Consider the following 24,699-nt stretch of genomic DNA (forward strand, 5'->3'; position numbering starts at 1 on the left):
ATATTTTTATTTTATTTTAGAATCTTCCACCTTCTGTTGTGGCTACTGTTGGTGGAAAGATTTTTACTTTTGGCTCCTATAGACTTGGAGTACACACCAAAGGTAATTCCTTTTCTGTGTTTTACTGGTAAGAACTTTGAATAACAAACTTATTTATTGTTTATAATTAGAAAATACGGGGGGGGGGGGATTCCCATTATCTCATCACTCAGAGTTAATCAGTGTTAACATTTTCCTATACTCATCTTACATAGTTTCTTCTGTACATTATGTTTTTGTTTATAAAAATGTAATACATACTCAATATACTGTTCTTAATAGTACTTTGATTTGCAGGAGCTGACATTGATGCACTTTGTGTAGCCCCAAGACATGTGGAGAGATCTGATTTTTTTCAGTCTTTTTTTGAAAAGTTGAAACATCAAGATGGCATTAGAAACTTAAGAGTAAGTATACTGTTATTTAATATTTTGAATTTGTTAACAAATAACAGCAAAAGCTAGGGCTTGTGATGACTGATATATTTTAAAAGTTGCTATATCTTAAAATAATGGATGGTGAGTTAAAACATGGGCTTTTTTTTTAAATTGGAGGATAATTGCTTAAAATGTTGTATTGATCTCTGTCATACAACAACGTGAATCTGCCATAAGTATAGATATGTATCCTCTCCCTCTTCAGCCTCCTTCCCTCCCCATCCCCATCCCATTCCTCTGGGTTGTCACAGAGCACCAGACTGAACTCCCTGTGTTACACAGCAGCTTCCCACCAGCTATCTGTTTTACTCGTGGTACTGTATATATGTCAGTGTTACTGTCCCAGTTTGTCCCCCACCTCTTCCCCACTCTGTGTCTGCCCTGCAGATAGGTTCACCAGTGCCATTTTTCTAGGTTCCATATTTGAGTTAACATAGGATATTTGTTTCTGTTTTTCTGACTTCACTCTGTATAATAGGCTCTAGGTTCATCCACCTTAGTTCAGCTGTCTCAGATTTGTTCCTTTTTAAGATTGAGTAATATTCCATTATATATGAAAACATGAGCTTTTTAGTTATACAGATCTTGATTGAGTCTAAAATCTACCACATATTAAATAGTGGATTTTGGTCAAGATACCTATTCTCTCTGAGTCTCAGTTTCCTTAGCTATAAAATGACAATCTAGTGATAACTTTCTTATAAAGTTTTTTGGAGGATTGATGAGATCATTTACGTAAATCAGTTACTGTAATATCTGGTAAATGGTTGTTGCCTATAAAATTGTGGCTCCTATTATGTGTAAGGTTCTATTAGTAACTCTTTATGTGTATATCTAGCTATTCATCAGCAAATAAAATCTCAGCACCAGTGATTCATCCAATATGGCCTTAGTCCCACAAATACAAGAGTGAACAAAACATAGTTTATGGGATGGAGGGATTGGGGGAACTAAACAGTTTATTTAGTTAGTTATTTTTTATTTTTGCTGTGCTGGGTTTTCATTGCTGCTCATGGGCTTTCTCAGTTGTGGCGAGTTAAGGGGCTACTTCTCATTGCAGCCCTCGGCTTCTCACTGCAGTGGCTTATCTTGTTGCAGAGCACAGGCTCTAGGCAGCTGGGCCCAGTAGTTGTGGGGCACAGGCTTTGTTGCTCCAAAGCATGTGGAATCTTCTCCAACCAGGGGTCGAATGTGTGTCCCCTGCATTGACAGGCAGATTCTTAACCACTGAACCACGAAGTCCAACAAACAGTTTTAATGTAATTTCAAGTGCTTGGATAAGGTGAAGCTCAGAGGATCTTGTTATTTGGGTTTCTGGGAATGGAGGAGGAGGTTAGGAATTCATTAGGTGGAGGGATTAGGAGGGTTTAGAGAAACATTCCTACTAAATCCAAACTATAGATTTTTTTTGCTAAATTAGTGATGAGATCTGATACTTTTTTACACTAGTGCTCTTGGTAAATAATCAGTTTTCAATTTAAGTTCCAACAAATAGTAAATACCCAAATGATAGCATTTTTCCCTGCCCGTTTCTGATGAGTATTTTTAGAAGGATAATAACTTAGATAACTACTCTGATGGATATCTTGCATATCTTAGATAACACAGTCACAGTGTGGAAGTACTTGCTTACCTAGAATGAGAAACCAAGAAAATTTTCACATTTTCTACTGAGTTAGAAATTGGGAGAAAAAGTATTCACATTATTGGCATTTGGGAAGGACAGAGAAAAGATTACACCTTATTTTTTATAATTGTTTTCTTCTTTTGCAGGCTGTAGAAGATGCCTTTGTGCCTGTTATAAAATTTGAATTTGATGGAATTGAAGTAAGTGTTATCTATTTTTCTGACTTTACAGTTAAACTATTTAACCTGTATGGGGTGTTTTTTTGGTACTGTTTTGTATTTTTTAAAAATTAGATTTACATAGGCCCATATTTTAAGGAATCAAATAGTCTAGTCATGGTGAATCCTTCCTCACCATGGAAGATGAACCAACCTCCATCCCTGCCCCCATTATTTTTATACACATCCGTCTTGTTCCCACAATCTCCTAAAATAATTATATTATTATAGTTTTAGTTAGAGCAGTATTCATTGTTTTTTGTTATTACCATCTTATAAATAACAGTTCAAAACTAAGCACAAAATGTACCTGGTTACCATTCTTTGCTATGTGACTTTTGTTTTCTCGGAAGTTAATGTTTTGTGTTTCGTTTCCTTGATTTTTATACTTTTACTAATTCAAACTAGTCTCTCCTGGTTGTCTAAATCTCCATTAAATAGATTTGGATTTCTCAGGTGTTCTGTCATTAATATCTTGGAAAAATATCTCACTGATTCTTCTCATTTATTCAGATCTACTCTGATTGGTCTCCATTAGTGATACACAGCTGTCATTCTGACTTGTCTCTTCACTGATCCTGGGATTTCCTTTTGCTTCTCTAGTTTTCTTTTCTCTTGACTTGCTCTCATTTTAGAGGCACTCATCCACCAGCTTCCCTAAAAAGAGCACATATTTTTGAGATCTTGCATGTTTAAAAATGTCTTTATTCTGTTCTCACACCAAATTGATATGTTGGCTAAGTATAGAGTTCTAGGTGGGAAATAATTTTTCTTAGGATTTTGAAGGCCTTGTTTGCTTCATTGTCATCTAGTTCCCATACTCTGTTGAGTAATGTGAAACCAATTTGATTCCTCATTTTTTGTATGTGACCTGTTCTGTCTTTTTGGCCACTGTGTGGTTTTCTTTTTTCCACCTGGTCTTCAGCATTGTAAAATTCATGGTAATACACTTTGTTTTGCCATGTATCTTTTCAAACAAATGTGCTAAGGCACTTAGTTCCTTTGATTTGGAAATACCTGTCCTTCAGCTCTTGGAAATTGTATTGAATTCTGTTGTGTTTCCTGCCTTTGTTTTCTTTCCTCCTGGAACTCCTAACATTTTTGCACCCCCAGGACTGCCTTTTTTTTTTAAACTTCTTCCTTCCTACTTATAACTGTGTCTTCATATTTTGTTCTCCTTTTTGGGCTTGTCTCATCTTGTAAACTTTTCTCTTGTTTTTCATTTCTGCCATCATACTTTATTTTCTATGAATACTTTTTTATTCTCTTAAGTGTTCCTTTTTATTTATGAGTTTATTTACAGTTTCTTGTCCTTATTTCCTAGATATATTTTATCTCTGCTTTCTTAGATCTGCTCAGTCTGTTACATTTGTCCAAAAACATTTGTTTTCCAGCTTTCATGGTTTTTGCTGTTGTCTCCTACTGTGTTCTTTGACCTAGTAGGTTATGCCTTTAGAAACAATAACACTAGAACACAACAAAACAAAATTTTGCCAGTATTTTAGTGAGCTTTCAAGAGGGAATGAATGTAAATGTGTTGAATCTGCCATCTTTATCTAGAAATTTCACTCATATAGTTTTGATTTTTTTTTTTTTTTTAATGCTTGGCAAAATTAAAATGCTTTCCCTTCATTTGAAAACTGTTCTCCCAAAACTTTGCAGTGATTTTCCAATGTGGTGTTGCCTGCATAGGCCTTTGGAACATTTTTGAGATGGGAAAAACAGAGAGAATGGACTAGGAGAAAAAGTAATATTTCTCTTTTCATTTTTCCAAAGATTGATTTAGTCTTTGCAAGATTGGCAATACAGACCATATCAGAAAATTTAGATCTAAGAGATGACTCTCGACTGAGAAGCCTTGATATAAGGTGTATTCGCAGCCTAAATGGTAAGCTTCTAAAAAGAAATTTCAGAAACCTGCTTGAAAACGGTTGGACAAATAGAGATCTTTTTGCAAAACTGTTATAAGAATTAGCCTTAGTTTAAAATGATGTAATTTTCTTTATACAAGTAATCTGATCACATTTAACCATCATAAAACATAGATTTGAAATATTTAGAGCAGTGGTTCTCAGGCTTATTCGTGTCAGGACCCCTTTACACTCTAAACATTTTTTGAGGCCCCCCCCCAAGGTCTTCCATTTACGTGAATTATATTTATCAATATATCATGTTAGAAATAAAAACTGAGAAATTTTTAAGGTATTTATTTAGTCCATTTAAAAATAGCTATAATCCATTTATAAGTGAATATAGATATATTTTTGTGTGAGAATGGCAGGTTTTTTGGCATTTTTGTGACTAATTTATCTGCTTTTACTGTCAGTATCATAAAATTTTACTTTGATTGAAGCATAGGGAGAAATTCTGACTTCTTAAAGATATGTAATTGGAAAAGGGAGTATTTTAATACCCTTTCACATAATTGTGGATATTTAATACTACACCAAAACTTGACCAATGACAGTTTTTTTTTCTTTTTAACAGCTTTTTTCAGGTATAATTACATACTATAAAATCCATCTTTTTTAGGTATATAATTTAGTAGTCAGTATATTCACAGTTGTACACTACAGTAGAATTTTAGAACATTTTTTATCATTCTCAAATGATCCCTCATACCCATTTGCAGTTATTCCCCTTTTCAACCTCCAGTTGCTGACAACCACTTCTATCTCTGTAGATTTGCCTTTTCTGGATATTTCATATGAATGGGATCATATAATGGTCTTTTGTGTCTGGCTTCTTTCACTTTGCGTAATGTTTTTGAGGTTTATCCATGTTTGTAGCATACATCAGTAATTTGTTCCCTTCTCTGCTGAATTAAAAGTGATCTTTTTTACGTGTTGATTAGAATATAGAACCTGAAACTGTTATCAGTTAACTTTTGTACACTGTTACAAAAGGTCTGCTTGTTACATTAAAATATATTGGTGTGTCTGATTCTTTGAATGGATCTTTTACCTGTCCATGATTCTGTCTTATCATGCCTTAGGTATGTGGAAAATACTGGCCCACAAAGTTATTTGGATATTCTAAATACTAACACAAATTTTACTATAAAATAATTTTTAAAAAATCACGTTCATCAGTATCACCACCAATCTCATCAGAAAAGCCTAGGTCTTGGAAAGCTGTCAAGCTCATAGTAGCAAATACTAGTTGTCCAAAATTCTGATTTTTACTTGAAAGCTCGAGTTTTATTTCAATAAATTTCATCATTTGGTTTTCTAAAAGTGAGGGGCTCATTTTGTTCATTTTTTTATGAAATGTCTGCTAAATACCCAAAAATGAATAACCACAGTTGTCTGTCAATCATTCTTCTACTAAAACTGTTGTTCCCTGAAAAAAAGAACATAGTTAGCTTACCTTGAACACGTTCAGACATCACACAAGTTCCTCTCCTGTTTCTAACTGCAAACTTGTGGTGAAGATAATATTGTCTACTAGTACACTTTGTTGGCACAGCTTTGATTCACTGCTTAGATCCCAGAAGTTTTATCCAACATTGGTTTTGCACCATGAGTGCAAATTTAACATGGTGAAACAGTCAAAGAACACATTAATACTACAAAAATAGATTTGACCTAATAGAGTCCCCAGAGTCCACTGACCACACCTTGAGAACTACTGGTTTATAGTATCTTCTTTAACTTAATCATTGTGTTTTGCTGTATTTCCAGAGAGCAGCAATAGACTACAGTATTTGTGGATAAGGTTTGCATTAAAGCAATAATAGTTTTCCAACTTAGAGGCATTTGACTAACAGTAAAGCCAGATGTGGAAAAAAAAAAATTTTTTTTCAGATTCATCTCTTATTTTAATATTAGATTGCATTACCCATGTGCTGTTTAATTCTTTATAAGCAAAGTGATTTCTGTTATATAAGGCCTAAATTTACATGGAGAGATTAAACTTCATATTTTATTATCTTTGATATTTTTAGCATTTGAGAGTTGAAGTTAAAAGGCTGTTTGAATTAACTGGAATTTGTTGCATAATGAAAAATGAATACTTTGTGTTTTTCAGGATGTAGAGTTACTGATGAAATTTTGCATTTAGTGCCAAATAAAGAAACTTTCAGACTCACCCTAAGAGCAGTTAAACTATGGGCAAAACGTAAGTATCCAAAGTCTTTAATTTTACCTTGAGTTATAAAATTATAATTTTCAGTTGTTCATGGTAGACAGACATAGGAAACTACTGTGGGGGATTGAGGTACAGTAAGTTTTGAAGGGGCTCTTTCTTTTTCAGATGTGACTCTTTTTTTCTTCCATAGGTGAAAACTAAAAGCCCCTGACTCTACATCTTAGGTTTCAGCCAGAGAGTTAGAATGAGTTAGAACTTGAAGAGTAAAATCCTTACTCATCTTCAAGTTCTCTGTAGGCAGAACCATCTTAATCATCTTTATCGCCATCGTCAGCAGTCTAGTATATAATAGGTGTGCAGTAAATTTTTTAAAGGAAGAACCTACAGTGATAGTTTTAACATTTTGTTTTTACCTTACAGCACTCTGTATTGGAGGGCAAAGTAGGAGATAAGATGAGTGACTTAGGGTTACTAACAAGAATGATCCTGTCATGAAGGTCTGCTTGTTGATTTTAATGTTTCTATGATGGAAAAGAGTTCCAAGCAAATCTTAGGAGAGCAGTTAAACTTTAAGCTGTTTGTTATACGTGAATGTCATGGATAGTAGGTCCTAACAATAATTAACAACTATATTAATTTTCTAGGACGTGGTATTTATTCCAACATGCTGGGATTCCTTGGTGGTGTCTCCTGGGCAATGCTGGTTGCAAGAACTTGCCAGTTATATCCAAATGCAGCAGCTTCTACTTTAGTTCATAAGTTCTTCTTAGTTTTTTCCAAATGGTAAGTAGTCATGTACATATTTTCTCTGCTTACTAACTTCTGCCTATGTGTATACTTATTTGGAAATTAAGAGTTATGCGTATACTTTTTCTGTTGTCTTACATTTGTTTTTAAAAGTTAAATTTTAAACATCAAATTTGAGGAAATGATGGGATACCAGATGGTGCTTTCTTCTAGGGGGTCTGTAAATGTGGGCCTTTAGCTAGTGAGAGTGGTCTTTGCTCTGCTAATTACTAGCTCTATATAGGTTAAAATCTCCTCATCTGTAAAATAGAGATAATAACCATAGCTGTTCCATGTATTTATTAGGAGTATTCTCAGTGAATGTTAGCTGTTGCTGTTACTAAATCATCAGAGTTAAGTCCATGAAAGCAAATGAGAAGGAAAGAAAAATTTCAGATTTAAATTAGTTAAAGTTAATGGGCAAAGCAGTATTTGCCCTTTCAGAGATCACTGCTTTAAAATAAGCAGTTTTTAACATTTCATGTAGTTCCTGAAATGAGGTCTTACATGAGTTTATTTTCCTATTTCATGTTAGGGAATGGCCAAATCCTGTGCTACTGAAGCAACCAGAAGAAAGCAATTTGAATTTGCCAGTTTGGGATCCTCGGGTATGTAACTTATTAAAGCTTTCTAGGAAAAGGACACTTCTGTAAAGTGAAAGTTAGAACTTGAAGAGTAAAGCTATTCCAGTTCATCTTACTTCTATGTAACTATAGTCCTTTCCCTCCCTCTACTGTGTTTTTTGGTGCAGATAATTTGTGTCTCCAATGCTGATCCAAATGTTATAGCATTAAAAATCACCCGTATAAGACTTGATGAGTGGTTGTATCAACCAGAATGTCATAATCTGTTTTTTAAAGCTGTCTTACAAGTAATTAGTTACTAATAATAAAATACTGACATATATAAAACATGTACTTTGCAGTACAGTTTAAAGCAGATTCGTGGTCCCACGATAGCAGAACTCTCACCTTGCATTTTAATTTGCTTTTTAGAGTACTCATTCCTAGGTAACCAAGGGGAAGGTGTGGAAAGAGGATAGGGGACCATTGGACCAGATAATCCTCTTTGCACTTACTATTATATTTCCTTGGTTCTAAAAGACCTTTGTTTATAAAGTGTACCATCAATTAAGTTTGACTATCATACACATCTGACTTCAGAAATAAATGTAGTTGGGGAGGGGAAATGTTCTTCTTAGAATTGAGGAAATGTAGTATTAAAATATATTTCATATTCTTCAGACTTTTGGGGAAATGAAGTGAGGACAACTGAAATAGGAGAATAGATCAATTATTCTGCTTCTAATTTCACAGGTAAATCCATCAGATAGGTATCATCTCATGCCCATAATCACCCCTGCCTACCCACAACAGAATTCTACGTATAATGTGTCCACATCAACTCGAACAGTAATGGTAGAAGAATTTAAACAAGGTAAACCTGTTAGCCCTGTTGCCCTATACATATTCCCACAAGTTTTGGTTTGACAACAATTTTATTCTATTGCAGTTACGCCTATTATTTCTAAAAATTCTTTCAAATGTGTTTTTTCAGTAATTGGTTTTGCAAAGTATGTGATAATATTAAAAGGCCAAAAATGAAGCCACTCCAGTCTGGTTGAAATTGACTTTTGTGTTCTAAGAAAGAACATAATAAATTTATACTTTTTTTTTTTAACTTAGGGATTTGGTGGGGTTAGAGCTTTGAGGGAAGGGTAATACAGGAGCTATGATGCTGAGTGATGCTGAGTTTTCAGAATCTGTGTTTCTTTCTCTATTTAGGTCTTGCAGTCACAGATGAAATTCTTCAGGGGAAGTCAGATTGGTCCAAACTACTTGAGCCACCAAATTTTTTCCAAAAGTATAGGTATTTGAAATTTTGCATTTTGTGTGTGTGTGTGTGTAAGGAAGAATATTAAACTTACAAAGTTAATACATAATAGGTGACAGTTGTCACTTGAATAGTTAAAGTGAGGTAGAGAATAGGTTAGCAGAAACCTTAGGTGATAAGAAAAGTCTATACTCTAGTAGTATCAACCCAGTATTTGTGGGGTTTTGGTTTTAGTGAATTGTTTTTAACTAGAGGGTCTAGAATTAATTTTGTGAAAATCAGCGTGTTTTAATTTTCATAAATGTGTGCCTGTGTTAGCTTTTTTGTTCATTGGGAGGGAGAAAGAAAAAGTAATGATCGAAAGTCAGACTCTCAACAATGATTTCTGGCTTTTTCCCCCCTGATTGTTGCTGAAAATTCTTTACAGACATTATATAGTATTGACTGCCAGTGCATCAACAGAAGAAAATCATCTAGAGTGGTAAGGCATTTCAAGTTCTCTGCCTACTATGTAATGATAACATATTTATATGATGCTTTATCATTTCTAAAACACTTTCTTACTTTTCAATTATTAAATATTATAGCGACTGTTGTACTTGACCATGGAGTATCAGTGTTTAAGAAATGCCATCAAATTAATGTTTCAGAATTGAAAGTGACATGAAATAAGGATATATGCACAGACTTTTGCTTTTTGTCACTTCTCAGAGTCAAATTTAAGCAAAATTGTGAGGCATTTGAATGATTCTGATACCTAGTATATAACCATAATGTCTATACAGACTCACATATATATACACACATACTCCAGTCATGACTATTTCACGGCCCTAAAAGGCAGTATTTTAGATCAAGAGTGCATTAAATAGATCTGTCCTTCTTGAAAAAGAAAGGGGAGGAAACAGAATTCACTAAGTAACTTTTCATTTACTTGAATGGTATTCTAAACAGGGTCTCTTAATACATTGGACTGAATTTTTTTAATGAACATGTAAAGCTAGATTTAGAAAATGCAGAGGAACCAGTGATCCAATTGCCAAAAATCATTTGGATCATAGAAGCAGCAAAGGAATTCCACAAGAACGTCTACTTCTGCTTCATTGACCACTCTAAAGCCTTTGACTGTTGTGTGGATCACAACAAACTGTGGAAAATTCTGAAAGAGATGGGAATACCAGACCAACTTACCTGCCTCTTGAGAAACCTGTATGCAGGTCAAGAAGCAGCAGTTAGTACTGGATATGGAACAACAGACTGGTTCAAAATTGGGAAAGAGAGTACGTCAAGGTATTGTCACCCTGCTTACTTAATTTATATGCAGAATACACCATAAGTGCTTGCCTGGATGAAGAACAAGCCGGAATCAAGATTGCTGTGAGAAATATCAACAACCTCAGATATGCAGATGATGCCACCCTAATGGCAGAAAGCGAAGAGAAACTAAAGAGCCTCTTGATGAAAGTGAAAGAAGAGAGTGAAAAAGCTGGCTGAAAACTCACCATTCAAAAAAGGAAGATTATGGCATCTGGTTCCATCATTTCATGGCAAATAGATGGGGAAACAATGGAAACAGTGATAGACTGTATTTTCTTGGGGTCCAGAATCACTGCAGATGGTGACTGCAGCCATGAAATCAAAAGACGCTTGCTCCTTGGAAGAAAAGCTGTGACCAACCTAGACAGCATATTAAAAAGTAGAGCCGTCACTTTGCTGACAAAGGCCTGTATAGTCAAGGCTGTGGTTTTTCCACTGGTCATGTACGGGATGTGAGAGTTGGACCACAAAGAAGGCTGAGCACCAAAGAATCGATGCTTTCAAACCGTGGTGCTGGAGATGACTCTTGAGAATCCCTTGGATAGCAGGGAGATCCAAGCAGTCAGTCCTAAAGGAAATCAGTCCTGAATATTTGCTGGAAGAACTGAAGCGGAAACTCCAATACTTTGGCCACCTGATGCAAAGAGCCAATTCATTGGAAAAGACCCAGATGCTGGGAAAGATTGAAGGCAGGAGAAGAAGGGGACAGCAGAGGATAAGATGGTTAGATGGCATACTGACTCAATGGACATGACTTTGCTCAAACTCTGGTAGATAGTGAAGGACAGGGAAGCCTAAGTGTGCTGCAGTCCATGGAGTCACAGAGTCAGACACAACTTAGCAACTGAAGAACAAAATCATCATAGCTAATATACTATTTGGTTTACTTGGATATAGGTTCCACATTTAACATTGAAAATTCTTGTCTGTGTTTTTATTTTAGGGTTGGGTTAGTAGAATCTAAAATACGTGTACTTGTGGGAAATTTGGAACGGAATGAATTTATTACTCTTGCCCATGTAAATCCCCAGTCATTCCCAGGAAATAAGGAACATCATAAAGAGTAAGTTAATTATTTTTTAATATTTTATTTCTTAAATAATGTTACCTGACATGTATATTTAAGATCACTTATAAGATTGCCATGTTACATAGCCGTTATTGCTGTGTAACAGGCACTGATGGACGATGATAAATCGTATACTTGAGCATAAGTGATCATGCATTAAAACTTAAGTACATGTTGGAATTCTGTGGTGGCTCAGTGGTTAGGACTCTGACTCTCACTGCCCAGGGCCCAGGTTCAGTCCCTGGTCAGGGAACTAAAATCTCACAAGCCACATGATGAGGCCAAAAAAAAAACCAACCAAGTACATGCTATGTTGGTAGCCCACAGACCTCAACAAAAAGCTCCATCACAGTCAATATTTGGAGCATCCTTAAATACATAGTCAGTCATTTTCAAAGCATTTAATCTGCTTTATAATAACACAAGATAACTTAACATTTTTTTTTAAGAATTTGGCCAAACCATTGAAATTTGTATTTGTGCTTCCATAGAGACCAAGTTTTAATTATCAAAAAGCATCTGTAAAATTATTAAAAATTAATGGAAATTCTTAAATTTTATTTTATAGCAACAATTATGTATCAATGTGGTTCCTTGGAATAATTTTTCGGAGAGTAGAAAATGCAGAAAGTGTTAATATAGACTTGACATACGATATACAGTCATTTACTGATACAGGTAAGACTTTGTCATCATAGAGCTGTGGCACTCAACCTTGGCTGTAATGCAGTATCCTCTGTCTAGGATCTGGCTGGCTGTATTTTTATAAAGTTCCACATTTGGTTAAACGAACATGAAACATCTATATTGTGAAACTATACGCTGCCCTTAAAAAAGTAAAGGCATGATGAAACAACTTACAAGACCTCTTGGGGGAGGAGGGAGGTGCAGACCAGTAGGTATGGTATAGTATCATTTATATAAATCAGTAAAGAAATGCATGCATTTTTGCTTAAAAATCATAGACTATCTCTGGAAGGATATATAGTTTTTAATAAAAGAAACTGGCAGAATTGCTTTTAGGTCAAGGAACTAACTGGGTGTGTCTGACAGAGGCAACTTCACTGTATACTCATGAACCCTTTGAGTTTTGTACCATGTGAATATATTAACTTTTAAAACAAAAAGAAGACTAAAGAAACTCTATAGGTGATTTTTAGTGTGTACAGCCAATGTTTATAACCAAAGTCATAAAGATTACTTGTTTTTTGACTTTTATTTTACATGAAATAAGTATCAGTCAATACAGGCTTGCTGAATATGTTTCAGAATCAGTGAAAAGAATCTTTCACATCTTCTAAGACCATCTCTGTGGAATATCTTAATATATTTGTTATAAATGTGGGCTTGTCTTAATAATGTGGAAACTACATTTATACTATATTCTTGGTTAGCTCATCTGAGTTTTTCTTTTGAACTAGCACTCATATTTATCATGAAAATGCAGGTTTCTCTGCATCACCTTACAGCTACTGAATCATAGGCTCTGGGAGTGGAGCCAGAAGTCTGCACATTGAACATGCACTCCTGAGGGTTCTTTTATAAGCAATCTGGAATGAAAACATAGATATTTTTCCATTCTAATTGGGACTCATTTTTTCCAAAAGGAAGGGGTTGGGAACCTCTGTTTATTACAGATTTATAAAATGTTCTCCAGATAGAGATATTGAAGCCCCAAGAGATTATATAATTTGCATTTCACAGTAGATACTGTGCAGAAGAAACCTCCCACCCCTCTCTCCAGTTAGCTTATCATATGAATATTCACAATTAACACACACTAAATAATTTATATAATAGTTAATAAAACTGACTTTCTTACAAGGGGTGAGAAGCACCAGAGTGGGAATCTGGGGCTATGTGTATTTCGGTATTGGCAGGGCATTCAAGGCTGTTGAGTCTTGCTTACCTACCTGGATGATAAGGATGTACTTCTAGATGGTTTCTCATGTCTAACAGTCTATGACTCGTATAGTAAAAGAAGCTTCATGGAGGAGGAGAGCTTAGATTGCATTTTGTGTATATGGTATTAGGATTAGCTCAGATTTGGGCGGGTAGTAATGAGAAGAGATTGATCTTAGGGAAAATAGCAGAAAACAAGATTTTAGAAAACTTTTATCCATACATTAATTTTGTTAGTGAGATTAGATTATGGGAAAGTCTTACAAGTTGGACATGAGGAAACTAGTCAGTACTTGAAAAGGATTGTGATGTGGTGAAAATGTTTTGGAAGTATGTGTTCTGTAAGAAGAATGTGTTTTGTGTAGTAATGTGGAGATACTGAAGGTTCGTATTTTAGAAAAAGAAAATAGCACCCTTTCTTTAGAAAGGAGTTTCCCATTTTAACATACTGACTTTTGTTACAGTGTACAGACAGGCAAACAATATAAACATGCTAAAGGAGGGAATGAAAATTGAAGCAACTCATGTTAAAAAAAAACAACTTCATCACTACCTGCCTGCAGAAATTCTTCAGAAGAAGAAAAAGGTGAGTTTGTACTCACCTCTCCAGTCTGAACCCAGACACATGGTCCTGGGCCCAAATCTGCATTTCTACAGCACCCAAACCTATTGAGAAGGTTTGGGAAAGTACAGGCAATTCAATCTAGGACTAAAATCTTAACCTTCATTAATCACAGAATATCTTTTGTTTTATATGTACTTCAAAATTGAAACTGTTTTTCTCATTTACTTTTTGAAATCCTAAAAGCTTTTCCCCTGTTTCAGCAAAGTCTATCTGATGTCACCCGAAGTTCAAGTGGACCTCAATCCAAAAGATCATCTCTGGATAGCAATTGTTTGGACAGCTCCAGAGACACTGATAATGAAACACCTTTTAATTCCCCAGTGTCTGCAAACAAGCCTTCCAAGCCTGGTATTCCTCCTTCAGGGGAGACAGAGAGGTCTGCATTTCAAAATTTTCCTTTCAGTCTTCAGTTTATTTGAGGATAATATAAACTTGTGTACTTTTGCTAAATATCTTTTAACTGTAAAAAAAAAATTTTGTGAGTTACTAGTCAGTTTCTTATTTAGAATTACTTGACAGTTTGTGGTAATCCTGTGGGATATGGTCTAGGTTTATGAATATATGGGAATATTAATAGGTATGTAAACAGAAATGTCCAGGTTTTCTCTTTAATTTTTGCTGTTAATTCTCACTGGGTCCTCTTCCTTCCCCCACTGTTTTTTTTCTTCCTTTGGTGAAATGTTAAAGTAGGAGTACTTGAAAGAAGTAATTTAAACATTTAGTTAAGGTTTTAAATACATACTATTTAAATAATTTAATAATGATAATTTAACACTTTTTATAGGAATAATGCTGAGCCTGCTGCTGTAATCGTGGAAAAGCCACTGAGTGTCCCGCCAGCTCAAGGGCTATCTATTCCTGTCATTGGTGCAAGTAGGTACCTACACTTTTCTTAGTTACGATTCTATTACATCTGTATTTAATTACTAAAACCTTTCTTTTTTCCTTTTCAGAAGTCGATTCTGCATTAAAAGCTGTATCACCCCCAGCTGTGTGTACCATTCCTACGGTAGTAGGACGAAATGTCATTCCTAGGGTCACACCTCACAACCCTGTCCAGGGGCAGCCACATCTGAATGGGATGTCAAATGTAACTAAGAATGTTACGCCTAAAAGACCCCACTCCCCGTCCGTAGATGGGTCCTCTAAGAGGTTGAAAGACATAGAAAAGGTATGATTGCAGAGTCAGTGGTGATTCCGTAGTCAATTTTTTTTTCAAAGTAAACTTAAAATAGTGGTAAAGAAGCTCACAGTTCTTCATAGTTACCTTAGTATTCCATTAGGATTTGACCGTTTAAAAAGAATATTTACCTAAACCCTAATAGGATAATACTAATTGTTCATTCTGAATTCAAACTAATAATGTGTCTAAAAATTTGAATGATTAGTCTGAGTTTCTCTTTGGCTTACGTAAAAGTCATTATTGGTAACTAAATTAATTTATTGAGTTATAATGGTGATCTCCTCTGCCTCCAGTAGGTGGTGGTATAAGTACTATCATCTCAGTAGATCAAACTGTAGAAATTAAGGGTGTCAATTAAATTCAATCCGATTTAAATTATCTTTGCTCACCAAACCTGTTTGTAAAAGTTTTGACATTAGCCTGGTCACTAATTAGTTTCTCATTTTATATAGACTTATATGGTTTTATAGATAATAAATAGCACCTATAAATAAATAGTACCTATTTAATAGGTAATAATAGCACCTCATTTTAATGTTTATATTTTAGTTTATTCGACTTGAATCAACATTTAAGGAATCACGTGCTGCTGAAGACAGAAAAAGAAAATCAGTGGTAAGTATATTAATAGTGTGCTTAAAAATACTTAAAGAGCCATGTACCAGGAAAAGTACTATATTCAAAAGTAGATCAGATTTATCTCTTAACTTTTAGTTATGGCTTATATCATGTAGAAATAAATATTTGCATATAGGAACGTTTTCAGTTGTATGTAATTCTGTTTTTAGGATGCCATTGGAGGAGAATGTATGCCTATTCCAACTATTGATACATCACGCAAAAAGGTAACAGTCTAATTTGTAAGTAAAATGCACAAGTATGAGTTCATAGGTAATCTACAGGTACAAAAAGCTCATTAAGAAGAGCCTAGCACTTAGGTGAAGGAAAGAATTAATAAGATTTTGTCTGTATCCTCCATATCAGCAGTGTAGTTGGAAGTTGGGGATGGAAATAGCAGAGTATATGAGCCTAAATGTATGTATCTCAAAAGTCTAGAAAAGAGGGAGTTGTTCAAGATTTCATGATTTATTCAAGGTATGTCCAACTTTTGTTTTTAAAGAAGCAGTTTAGTGCTCAGCACAGTAATTCCTACCAACACTTGATAGTCTTTTGTTATACCCCATTGCTTACTGATGAAAATCAGGCTTGATAGTTGGGGACCATACTTACTAATATTTTGGAGGAACCAAATATACTGGTGTATAGAGTAAGTATCTTTGAAATATGAGCTAAAGAGCCCCTAAATCTTAATTTAAATATTTATTTTCAAGGGATTAACATTTTAGCTAATAATGTAGGTTCTCGTGTTTCTTATTGTAGTCAACTGTCACCCTGCCAGATTCCCCAGGATGTATTGGCAGTTCTAAAGCAAAATAGAAAATGTCCTCATACTTTCTATTAGTTGTAGAATTTATACAGTTTAACATAAAAGCGAGTTAGAAACAATAGAGGTGTATAATTATATAATGTATGGTAGTGGAAGAAAAAATTTGAGGTGGATATTAAAGTGTGAAATGAAATGTCTGAGTTTTACTTTAAAAGATTTCAAGTATAAAGGGCAAGGGGTATAACCCAAACAACTACGGCAAAATTTTAATAATGTCTGAGTCTTCATTGTGGCATCTTCATCATCCTTTCTATTCTTTTATGCATGTCTGAAATTTTTCGTGTTTTTTAATGGATGCCCCTATGATACAATTGTTTAGCCGAGGTAACGTGAAAGGAGAATTACTTCTTGCAGTCTTCTCTTAATGACTTGAAGCTTACATATTGTGTTTCCATCACACAACTATCTGTATTTTAGGTTTCCATCTTTGTTTCTCAGTTTCATAGACTTGCCTTCATTATGTAATAATCTTTAGTGTCTTCAAAAGCCTTCATAGAGATGTTGCTGAATTGTACCATCACTAAAGTTACCTACCCTGACTGCAAAGTCAGTTTTCCTAAAAACTTAATTACCTCACAAGTTGGGTTATTCTCCATGAATGTTGTACAGAAACTAATTGAGGGATATAACTTGATACCAAGTTTCCCTCTGTATACACACTCATTTCTCACCTTGCACCCTGAGAATTTCGTGTTCAGTGACTGTAGTCTTCCTGTTTCTCTTTACTGTTGCCTGACTCTGAGGAGGACTGTGCATTTCTCAGTGTAGAAGTGTCGACTGATTTTACACAGCCCTGTTTTTTATTCATACAGCCCTCCCACTTCTGCCCTTTCCCTGTCCCTTTGCTTTTCACCTGTTTTTAAGTCCCCCAAACAAGAAGTACCTGTGAACATCGGGAGAAAGTATTCAATGCATACTTGAGTGTATAGGAACTTAGAGCTCTTGGCAAAAAATTCAGACTTTTGTTACTGTTTTACTCACTGGACCTTCATAATATGTATTTGTTTTTCCTTCTTTGTTTCTATTTCTTTCTAACAGAGACTGCCCAGCAAAGAACTACCAGATTCATCATCTCCAGTTCCAGCAAATAACATCCGTGTCATCAAAAATTCCATTCGGCTGACCCTAAATCGGTAAAAGCAGTGCCTCCTTACTAAAGTGAATATGCAATCATTTAGTGGCATAGATGCAGCCACTCTTAAAGATAGAGTGAGCTGTCACACATAAGATAAGGTGAAAGTTACAGTCATCCGCCTAACGACCTTGAAGTGTTTTTTTGAACTCTCACACTTTGACCTGCAGATGCTGTAGCATTCTCTCATTGATTGCTACATACACTTCTCTGAGGATCACCTGCTATCAAATTGTCATCTGCAGTCTTATGGCTTTGCGTTGGAGGTTTTACTGCCTTAACTTTCGATGCTTGTTTCTCTGTTATGGGAACCAGTTCTTGGCTCTTTGGACACTCATAAAACAAGTCCTGAAATATCCACCGCCCCCGCCTTTTTTTAAGTCTTATGTTGTAATCATTGTATAGAACTGAAAAAAATTGAAGAAAAAAAAAAAAGTCTTGTAATTTTCCAAATGTTAACACATTTACTTTAGCATTGAAGCCACTTTGTGAAACCTGAGATAAATGAATGTGAGGTATCTTTTCTGCTTTCCTCATTTGTGTAGATGTACTTTTTGTCTGTTCTGTTGATTTAAATTATTTTTTCTCAGATTGGCACATGAAATATTTAAATTTTATTTTTTTGTGCCTTTCTGTCCAAATGTTGCATAGTTACCAGGGAGGATTAGTCCAGTGATTACATAAGAGTTGGGCACCATAAATTCTCTATATTTTGCCTCCTGTGGAGGCCTATGAAATGCATCTTTATTAAGAATCAAAATATAACCAGAATACTGAAAGTCAGTATATGAACGGTAAAATTGTTACATAACCTATCTCATGCCATTCTTGTTAGTTGACTGGTATTTTTTACTGAGGAGCAACTCAATCTGGCATCAACAATAAAGATACTTTAAGTATGGCAAACTTGTATTTTTGACGTGTACAATTTAACTTGGCATGATAATTCCTGACCATTACGTATCCCCACAACTTCAGTTTCTTCACGGACTAGGCATGCAGAAATAAGCAGTGGATTTTATTGAGACCTAAAGGCATTTTTGATGACATTGTTACCAACCATTAATTGGCTCAGGACCTTTGTAATTTTTATTTAAATATGAGTTGTCTTTTTTTACACTGCTTTTTTCAGTCCTTTTCTTAATATTTTTTAAGTTTCATGAATGCATGCTCCATTTATTGAAATCCATAACCATGTAATTCTTGTAATATGTTGATTCAGTGTTTTGTAAATGAAGTCGTATGTATTTTCAGAGTATTTTTGTATGTACTGTAAGATACCATCTTTTCAAAGAGAAAACTTTAAAACCTTTACTGTCTCTCTTTAGTCTAATTTTTTAAATATGGATTATGCTTGAATTAAAATGAAAATGTATAGATTACACAGCCAGGAATGCTGGTATATATTACCTTCCTCAGCTTGCACTCACCATTTAGCGGGTCTAGTAGGGAAAACAAAATGGTACGTTTGAATAGTGCAGGGAGAAGCCCTTGGTTGTATAGTTTATAGGACACACGGGATGCCATTTAGCCATTGGAGTCATAGTCCATTTCTTCTTGCAAGCCCTTTACCATTGAGCTGAAATGACTTGAATTCTGATTGTCAGAGAGCAGTATCCTTCTTCTCCCCTCCTGTTCCTGACCCCTACCTACATCTCTGAAATGGAAATTCTAGTGTTTACTTCTAAGTTTTCCTTTGTGAAAGTTAAAGAATAGCAAGGAGAAAACAATGGTTGTTCCCTTATTTATTTTGTACATAGGAAAAGACAAGAATGAAATCCCATGACCAAATGGTAGCTTCCTTGGCAAAGCTGTTTTTTTAGCTGACCCTTTTCCTTTATTCAGGTATTTTGAGATTTGTTTTATAAATAGTCTGTTTGAGCAAAAGTACATGATTAGGAAAGGACTGAATAATTGTCCAGTGACTCAAAACATTAAAAACTTCTTTAAGGGCTTTAAGAATTCTTCATACATACTTCCAAGTTTCACCTACTATGTAAACCAATTCTTTGGGGTAACTAGTGGAGTTTCTCTTTAATAAGAAAGCAACAGGCCTAACCTTTGTACTATAGTATAGTCATATCTCTTGTTTTAAGTGTCCATTTGACATGGGGTTAAAGACATAGCCGAGTAACTCCTCAGAGACAGTATTCTTCAACCTATTTGCTGACTGGTTCGGGGAATTGATGAGATGCTTTTGAAATGGTGGGTTTGGTCAGAAATGAAGTATTTTCTATCCCAAACAGGAGGTAGATCAGTACAGTTGACCCTTGAACAACACAGATTTGAACTACACAGGTCCTATATGTATATACTACAGAGGTCCTATATGTTACCTGTACATATTTTTTCAATAAATATAGTACTTGTATTTTTATCTTACAGATCTTTAAGTAGGGGAGATCACAATATGTAGAATCAAAAGAACTAGGGTTTGAGTCCTGATTCTATCCAAACTGTTTCAGCTTCCTGCCCTTGGGTGAGTCATGTATCAATTCCTATGTTTTTGAGACGAAGTTAGCAGTACAAGTGTTTTCAACTGGGATGAGGGGTTCAGCACCCCTACCTCCTGCATTGTGCAAGGGTCAGCTGTACATTTTGTTATCATGGTAGGAGATGGGGTTCCAAGTAAGTTGAGAGGGGGAAGGAATGGTCTGTGACTATGTGCTATGTTCAGAGGCACTAGGTGAATGTGTTTGATTCTAAGATGTGTTTTATTTCAAGAATAACTAGAAATATATTTTACAAAGTCAGATAACCTGTTCTGTATGTAGACAACACATTCATTTTCATGACGGTATTAAATTTTAATCTTACTTTTCAGTGACTGGCTCTAAAGAATAATATATATCAAAGAAACGATTATGTGCTAGTTTAAACCTTAGGGATTTAGCTAATTTGAGAGACAGGATACATGGCTTAAAACCTTGTAAAATTAGGGGAAGAGGATTTTACAAGACTGTGTTTACGATAAGAGTTTTTGTCTTAAGACAGCAATTTGGTAACATTAAAATGCTTACTGTCCTATATAGGCACAGAGAAGTGAAGACGAACAGTGTCAAAATGGGCTAAACTTATTTTCCACAGTGTCCACCACTTGAAAATAGGAACTCCCAACTTGCAAGATCATGGACTGTAGGGAATCCCTTGCAAATATATATAAGAAGTTTCTGTTCATATGCATATTTCTGAGGGGAAGTTCATACTTTCATCAGTTCTCAAAATGGTTCATGACACTAAGAAAAAAAAAGTTAGGGACCACAGCTTTACAGGATTGAATAATCCCAAACTTTGGAATTTTCTTAAGATTTTTCTGTGGTATATTTCTGAAAATGTACTGTGGCTCTTAACTAGTAAAGTGGGCTAATGAAAGACTCTGGAATACTAAATTTCTCTTTTCAAGTTTTCTTTATATATCTCAGATGAAACTTTATCAGTATTTAGAAAAAAGCTTTATGATTGGATTTATAAATGTCTTCATGTTAACTTCAATTCATTTAACAGGGTCAAACCAACAAATTTCAGCATAGGAATGATCAGAGTAGAATAGCTTAGAATAATCATTAGAAATGGTAAAAAGCAGAATTAATCATTAAAGATCCTAAAAAAATAATAATTAAAGATTCTAATCCTTTGATTTGGTAGCCTTAAATTTCTTATTCCTCCATGTTTGTGGTTCAGACTGAACAGACCAATAAATAGAACTTTAGTGTAAAAAAATTTTTTTAATAAATAAAATTATATGAGTGCATAAATAACTACCTATTAAACCTTCCAAAGCTTGGAATTTAAGTCATGATAATAGTGATGAATATAGTGCAAGCAATAGAAAAAAGCCAGTCTCAAAAATGGTAACTATTTCCTTAGGATTTTTTAAAAGAATTGTACGAGGTCAGAGCCTTCCCAGATTTCCTATTTTTTTCTGGAGTTTTATATTTGAAGTTAGTTGAACATAAGATTATCATCAGGCTTGCTCTAATTTTTTAATGTATTGCTGCATTTTTAGCAAGGACCCAAGTAATTACCTTAAAAAGTACTTAGGATATATTTGAGGTAAATGGTGCTACATCACTTCACAGTATTAATGTAAAATGAATGCAGCTGCTGCTCCTTTCTAGTTAGCTGTTTGTGTAATTCATATTAATTTTCCTGCTTTTTATTTGGATTGTCTTAATTTCTTAGTTGTACACACAAGCCTCATTATCTGTCTGGAATAAGTAATATAATAAACTTGCTTTGATAAATAGGTATTGGTGATTGACTGGTATTATTTGGGAGTAACTTAAAAGTACCAGACGTCTTTACTTATATTTCAGACTGACAGCCAGTTAGTTGGTCATTTACCTCTCAGACTCTTTGGCAGATAATGGGATCCACTACTTGCTTAATACAAAAGCAAATCTCATACGCAGTTTGCCTTACACGGAATATCTGATTAAACATTAGCAAGCAGTAGCATCTGCCTCAAACGTTGGGGGCAAAATTCTATCACGCTTTTGGTCAGCATCAGGCAAGCAGACTTCTCTGCTAATGGCTGAACAGCGGTGCATTTAGCAGTCAGATCTTGGGTACTGTCCACAGAAGTACAAGCTATAGGTCTTGTCACCTTCTTGTTAATGAACTGTGCTTGTTTGTAGTAGCGCACCTGTCTTGAATCTAGTACTGAATTCACAAATAAGAACCTGTGTCTGCATCAAGATATTAGCAAGCCATGGCACCAGTGGAAACACACTTGACATTTATTAAGCTAATTAGCAAAGCCTTTTGTCTGGATTGAGCCATGGATAACAGAAGGACTTCTAATAGCCACTTGTAAAGTACACTGATTGGAGTGCCAGCTAACCATACCCAGAGTGGGAGTTTCTGATGAGGGCAACTCATCGCTCCTAGGATCTAACACAGTTATCACACTATGCTTCATGTGTTAGATTAACATCATAACAGGTTCTTTGTGGATCTGACTGTATGCATTAAGCTATTATGGGCAAGATAGAATCTGATGCTTTTAAAAGCACATGTCCTAAAAACTATCTTTCAAACCATATGAGCCAGCCAAACTTTATTAATTAGTCCTTAAAAACCCTTCCTTGCCAATCTCTGATCACTAACATCTTGAGCCTAATGGCCACATAAAACCTTCCATGATAACCTGACCACCCTCTGTCATCCTACCTCTGTATCGTGTTACTTTTCAACATTTCAGTTATTTAACCTGCATAATTTTTCTGTTTACCTACTTGCTTTCCCCTAAGAGGTTGCAAGTTGGGAGTAGGGGCCTCTATCCAAGAATCTTTGTGTAGTGGGTGCCCAGAAAATTCCTGAAGAAGAAAATGAGTTAGTCCTGTTTAGTTGGTTGGTTTTTGATAATTTTCTTTTTAAATTGAAGAGGCTTATCTAGAATAGAGAGGCCTGATGAAGAAACTAAGAAACAAATAAACTTAGTGAAAATCATTAAAGTATGTTTCTCAGCTTTTTTCACTGTGAAGATCATTAACATTTTTCAAGCTCTTTCAACTGTAATGCTTGGTTTTAAACATTTTATATTGTAAGCCAGCACATGTATATATGAATATGTGTAATTTATATATGTATATACACACATACATAATTGAAGCAAGTTTCACAAAATGCTTTCCTTACTGTGACAAGATGCAGGTTGCTATTTTAAGCACCAGCTATGATTTCACTAAGGTGATTTCACTACCTCTCCTGAGTTGTGACCTGTTACTACAATTTGAAATACACTACATTGGAAGTTTTCTTCCCAAAAGTTCATGTCAAATTTGGATCATCTTTCTTTATACGGTCTGTTCTAGAATGCAAACTATTAAAGCAAATAGTACCAGAAAGATCAATAGTATAAACCATGAAAGAGAAGTAGGTGAAATATAGCTATGCCTTTCTCCTAAGGAAAAAGGTTACTCCAGAACATCTTTGCATCAACTGATAGCAAAAGGGGGAAAAAATACGAAAGCCAAAGAATCGGCAAAGGGCAAAAATTGGAACATTTGAATGATCTTTATTTTAGTATTGGTCAGTTGACTTTAGCTAGCCAAGGGGTGTCATCGACCCCTGGATGGTGGACTAGGGGACAAACTAAAGAATGACAGGTATATCTCATTAACCAAAAGTCACTCCAGTGAGATATATCAATTACTCATTGAGAAAATTCTATTGTACACCCAGAGCTTTCGTATATCCCAACATAGTCCAGGAATTCAAGGGTACCAGAGAATTGGCTTCCAACAGTGAAAGTATCAACATTCCTATCTCCTGCAAAATTCTAGAGCATAATTTTAGATGTGTAACATTTCCTAAGCACTTGGGATGTGCCTTGTAAAACATTATGACACTTAATCTTTACAGTGATCCTAATGAGGTAGCACTGTTGTCCTTATTTTACAAATGAGGAAATTGAGGCTTAGAGGGTTTATGTGATCAGCTCCAAATTGCGTAACTATTAACCGGCAGACCAGCACTCAGTTGTATCTCCTATTTATGAGAGAACTTAGATGAAGGTGTGGATCAAATTCCTGCCACACAGCATTCTCCTGTGGAGTCTGGAACTTTTGAGGGATGCCTGGTCAGTAGCAGTCATTTGTGCCAGGCTGCAGGGGACACTGGCCTCCTCCAGGGAGCCTGGGGCTAAGACTCAGGAAAACCCATCTCTGCCCGGGCTCAGCCATTTGTATCTGTGTACCTTCCACAGACACTCGGCTGTGCTGTGCTTTGTTTTCTCCCACTTGAAACACTCGCCCTTCAAACCTCATTGGGAAACTGTGATATGAAACTGTTCCCAAAGATTGGCAGGTTCTACAAATAGGATGAATACACAGACCATTAATCTCCCAGAATAAGATCCAACCAGTCCATTCCGAAAGAGATCAGCCCTGGGATTTCTTTGGAAGGAATGATGCTAAAGCTGAAACTCCAGTACTTTGGCCACCTCATGCGAAGAGTTGACTCATTGGAAAAGACTCTGATGCTGGGAGGGA

At 35.3% G+C, this 24,699-nt stretch overlaps 1 protein-coding gene across 4 annotated transcripts in view; it reads left to right on the plus strand.

The window, feature by feature from the left end:
• PAPOLG (poly(A) polymerase gamma) overlaps positions 1-21,950 on the plus strand; it is a 33,760-nt gene extending 11,810 nt beyond the window's left edge. For 2 of the 4 annotated variants that reach the window (XM_055540192.1, XM_055540193.1), the window contains exons 4-23: positions 21-102; positions 337-446; positions 2,250-2,303; positions 4,098-4,209; positions 6,351-6,440; positions 7,055-7,193; positions 7,732-7,804; positions 8,513-8,633; positions 8,981-9,065; positions 9,457-9,510; positions 11,290-11,409; positions 11,984-12,093; positions 13,782-13,903; positions 14,143-14,318; positions 14,727-14,815; positions 14,896-15,113; positions 15,675-15,740; positions 15,914-15,970; positions 17,611-17,705; positions 17,875-21,950. In XM_055540192.1, the coding sequence (XP_055396167.1) occupies positions 21-102; positions 337-446; positions 2,250-2,303; positions 4,098-4,209; positions 6,351-6,440; positions 7,055-7,193; positions 7,732-7,804; positions 8,513-8,633; positions 8,981-9,065; positions 9,457-9,510; positions 11,290-11,409; positions 11,984-12,093; positions 13,782-13,903; positions 14,143-14,318; positions 14,727-14,815; positions 14,896-15,113; positions 15,675-15,740; positions 15,914-15,970; positions 17,611-17,705; positions 17,875-18,109 (2,208 nt within the window). In that variant the 3' untranslated portion in view covers positions 18,110-21,950. Of the gene's footprint in view, positions 1-20; positions 103-336; positions 447-2,249; positions 2,304-4,097; positions 4,210-6,350; positions 6,441-7,054; positions 7,194-7,731; positions 7,805-8,512; positions 8,634-8,980; positions 9,066-9,456; positions 9,511-11,289; positions 11,410-11,983; positions 12,094-13,781; positions 13,904-14,142; positions 14,319-14,726; positions 14,816-14,895; positions 15,114-15,674; positions 15,741-15,913; positions 15,971-17,610 lie in introns of all 4 variants that reach the window. The other 2 variants (XR_008700366.1, XM_055540194.1) reach the window with 2 other exon arrangements.
• Positions 21,951-24,699: the final 2,749 nt, after the last annotated feature.

This window comes from Bubalus kerabau, chromosome 11 (assembly GCF_029407905.1).
Source record: "Bubalus kerabau isolate K-KA32 ecotype Philippines breed swamp buffalo chromosome 11, PCC_UOA_SB_1v2, whole genome shotgun sequence".
Lineage (NCBI taxonomy): Eukaryota > Metazoa > Chordata > Mammalia > Artiodactyla > Bovidae > Bubalus > Bubalus kerabau.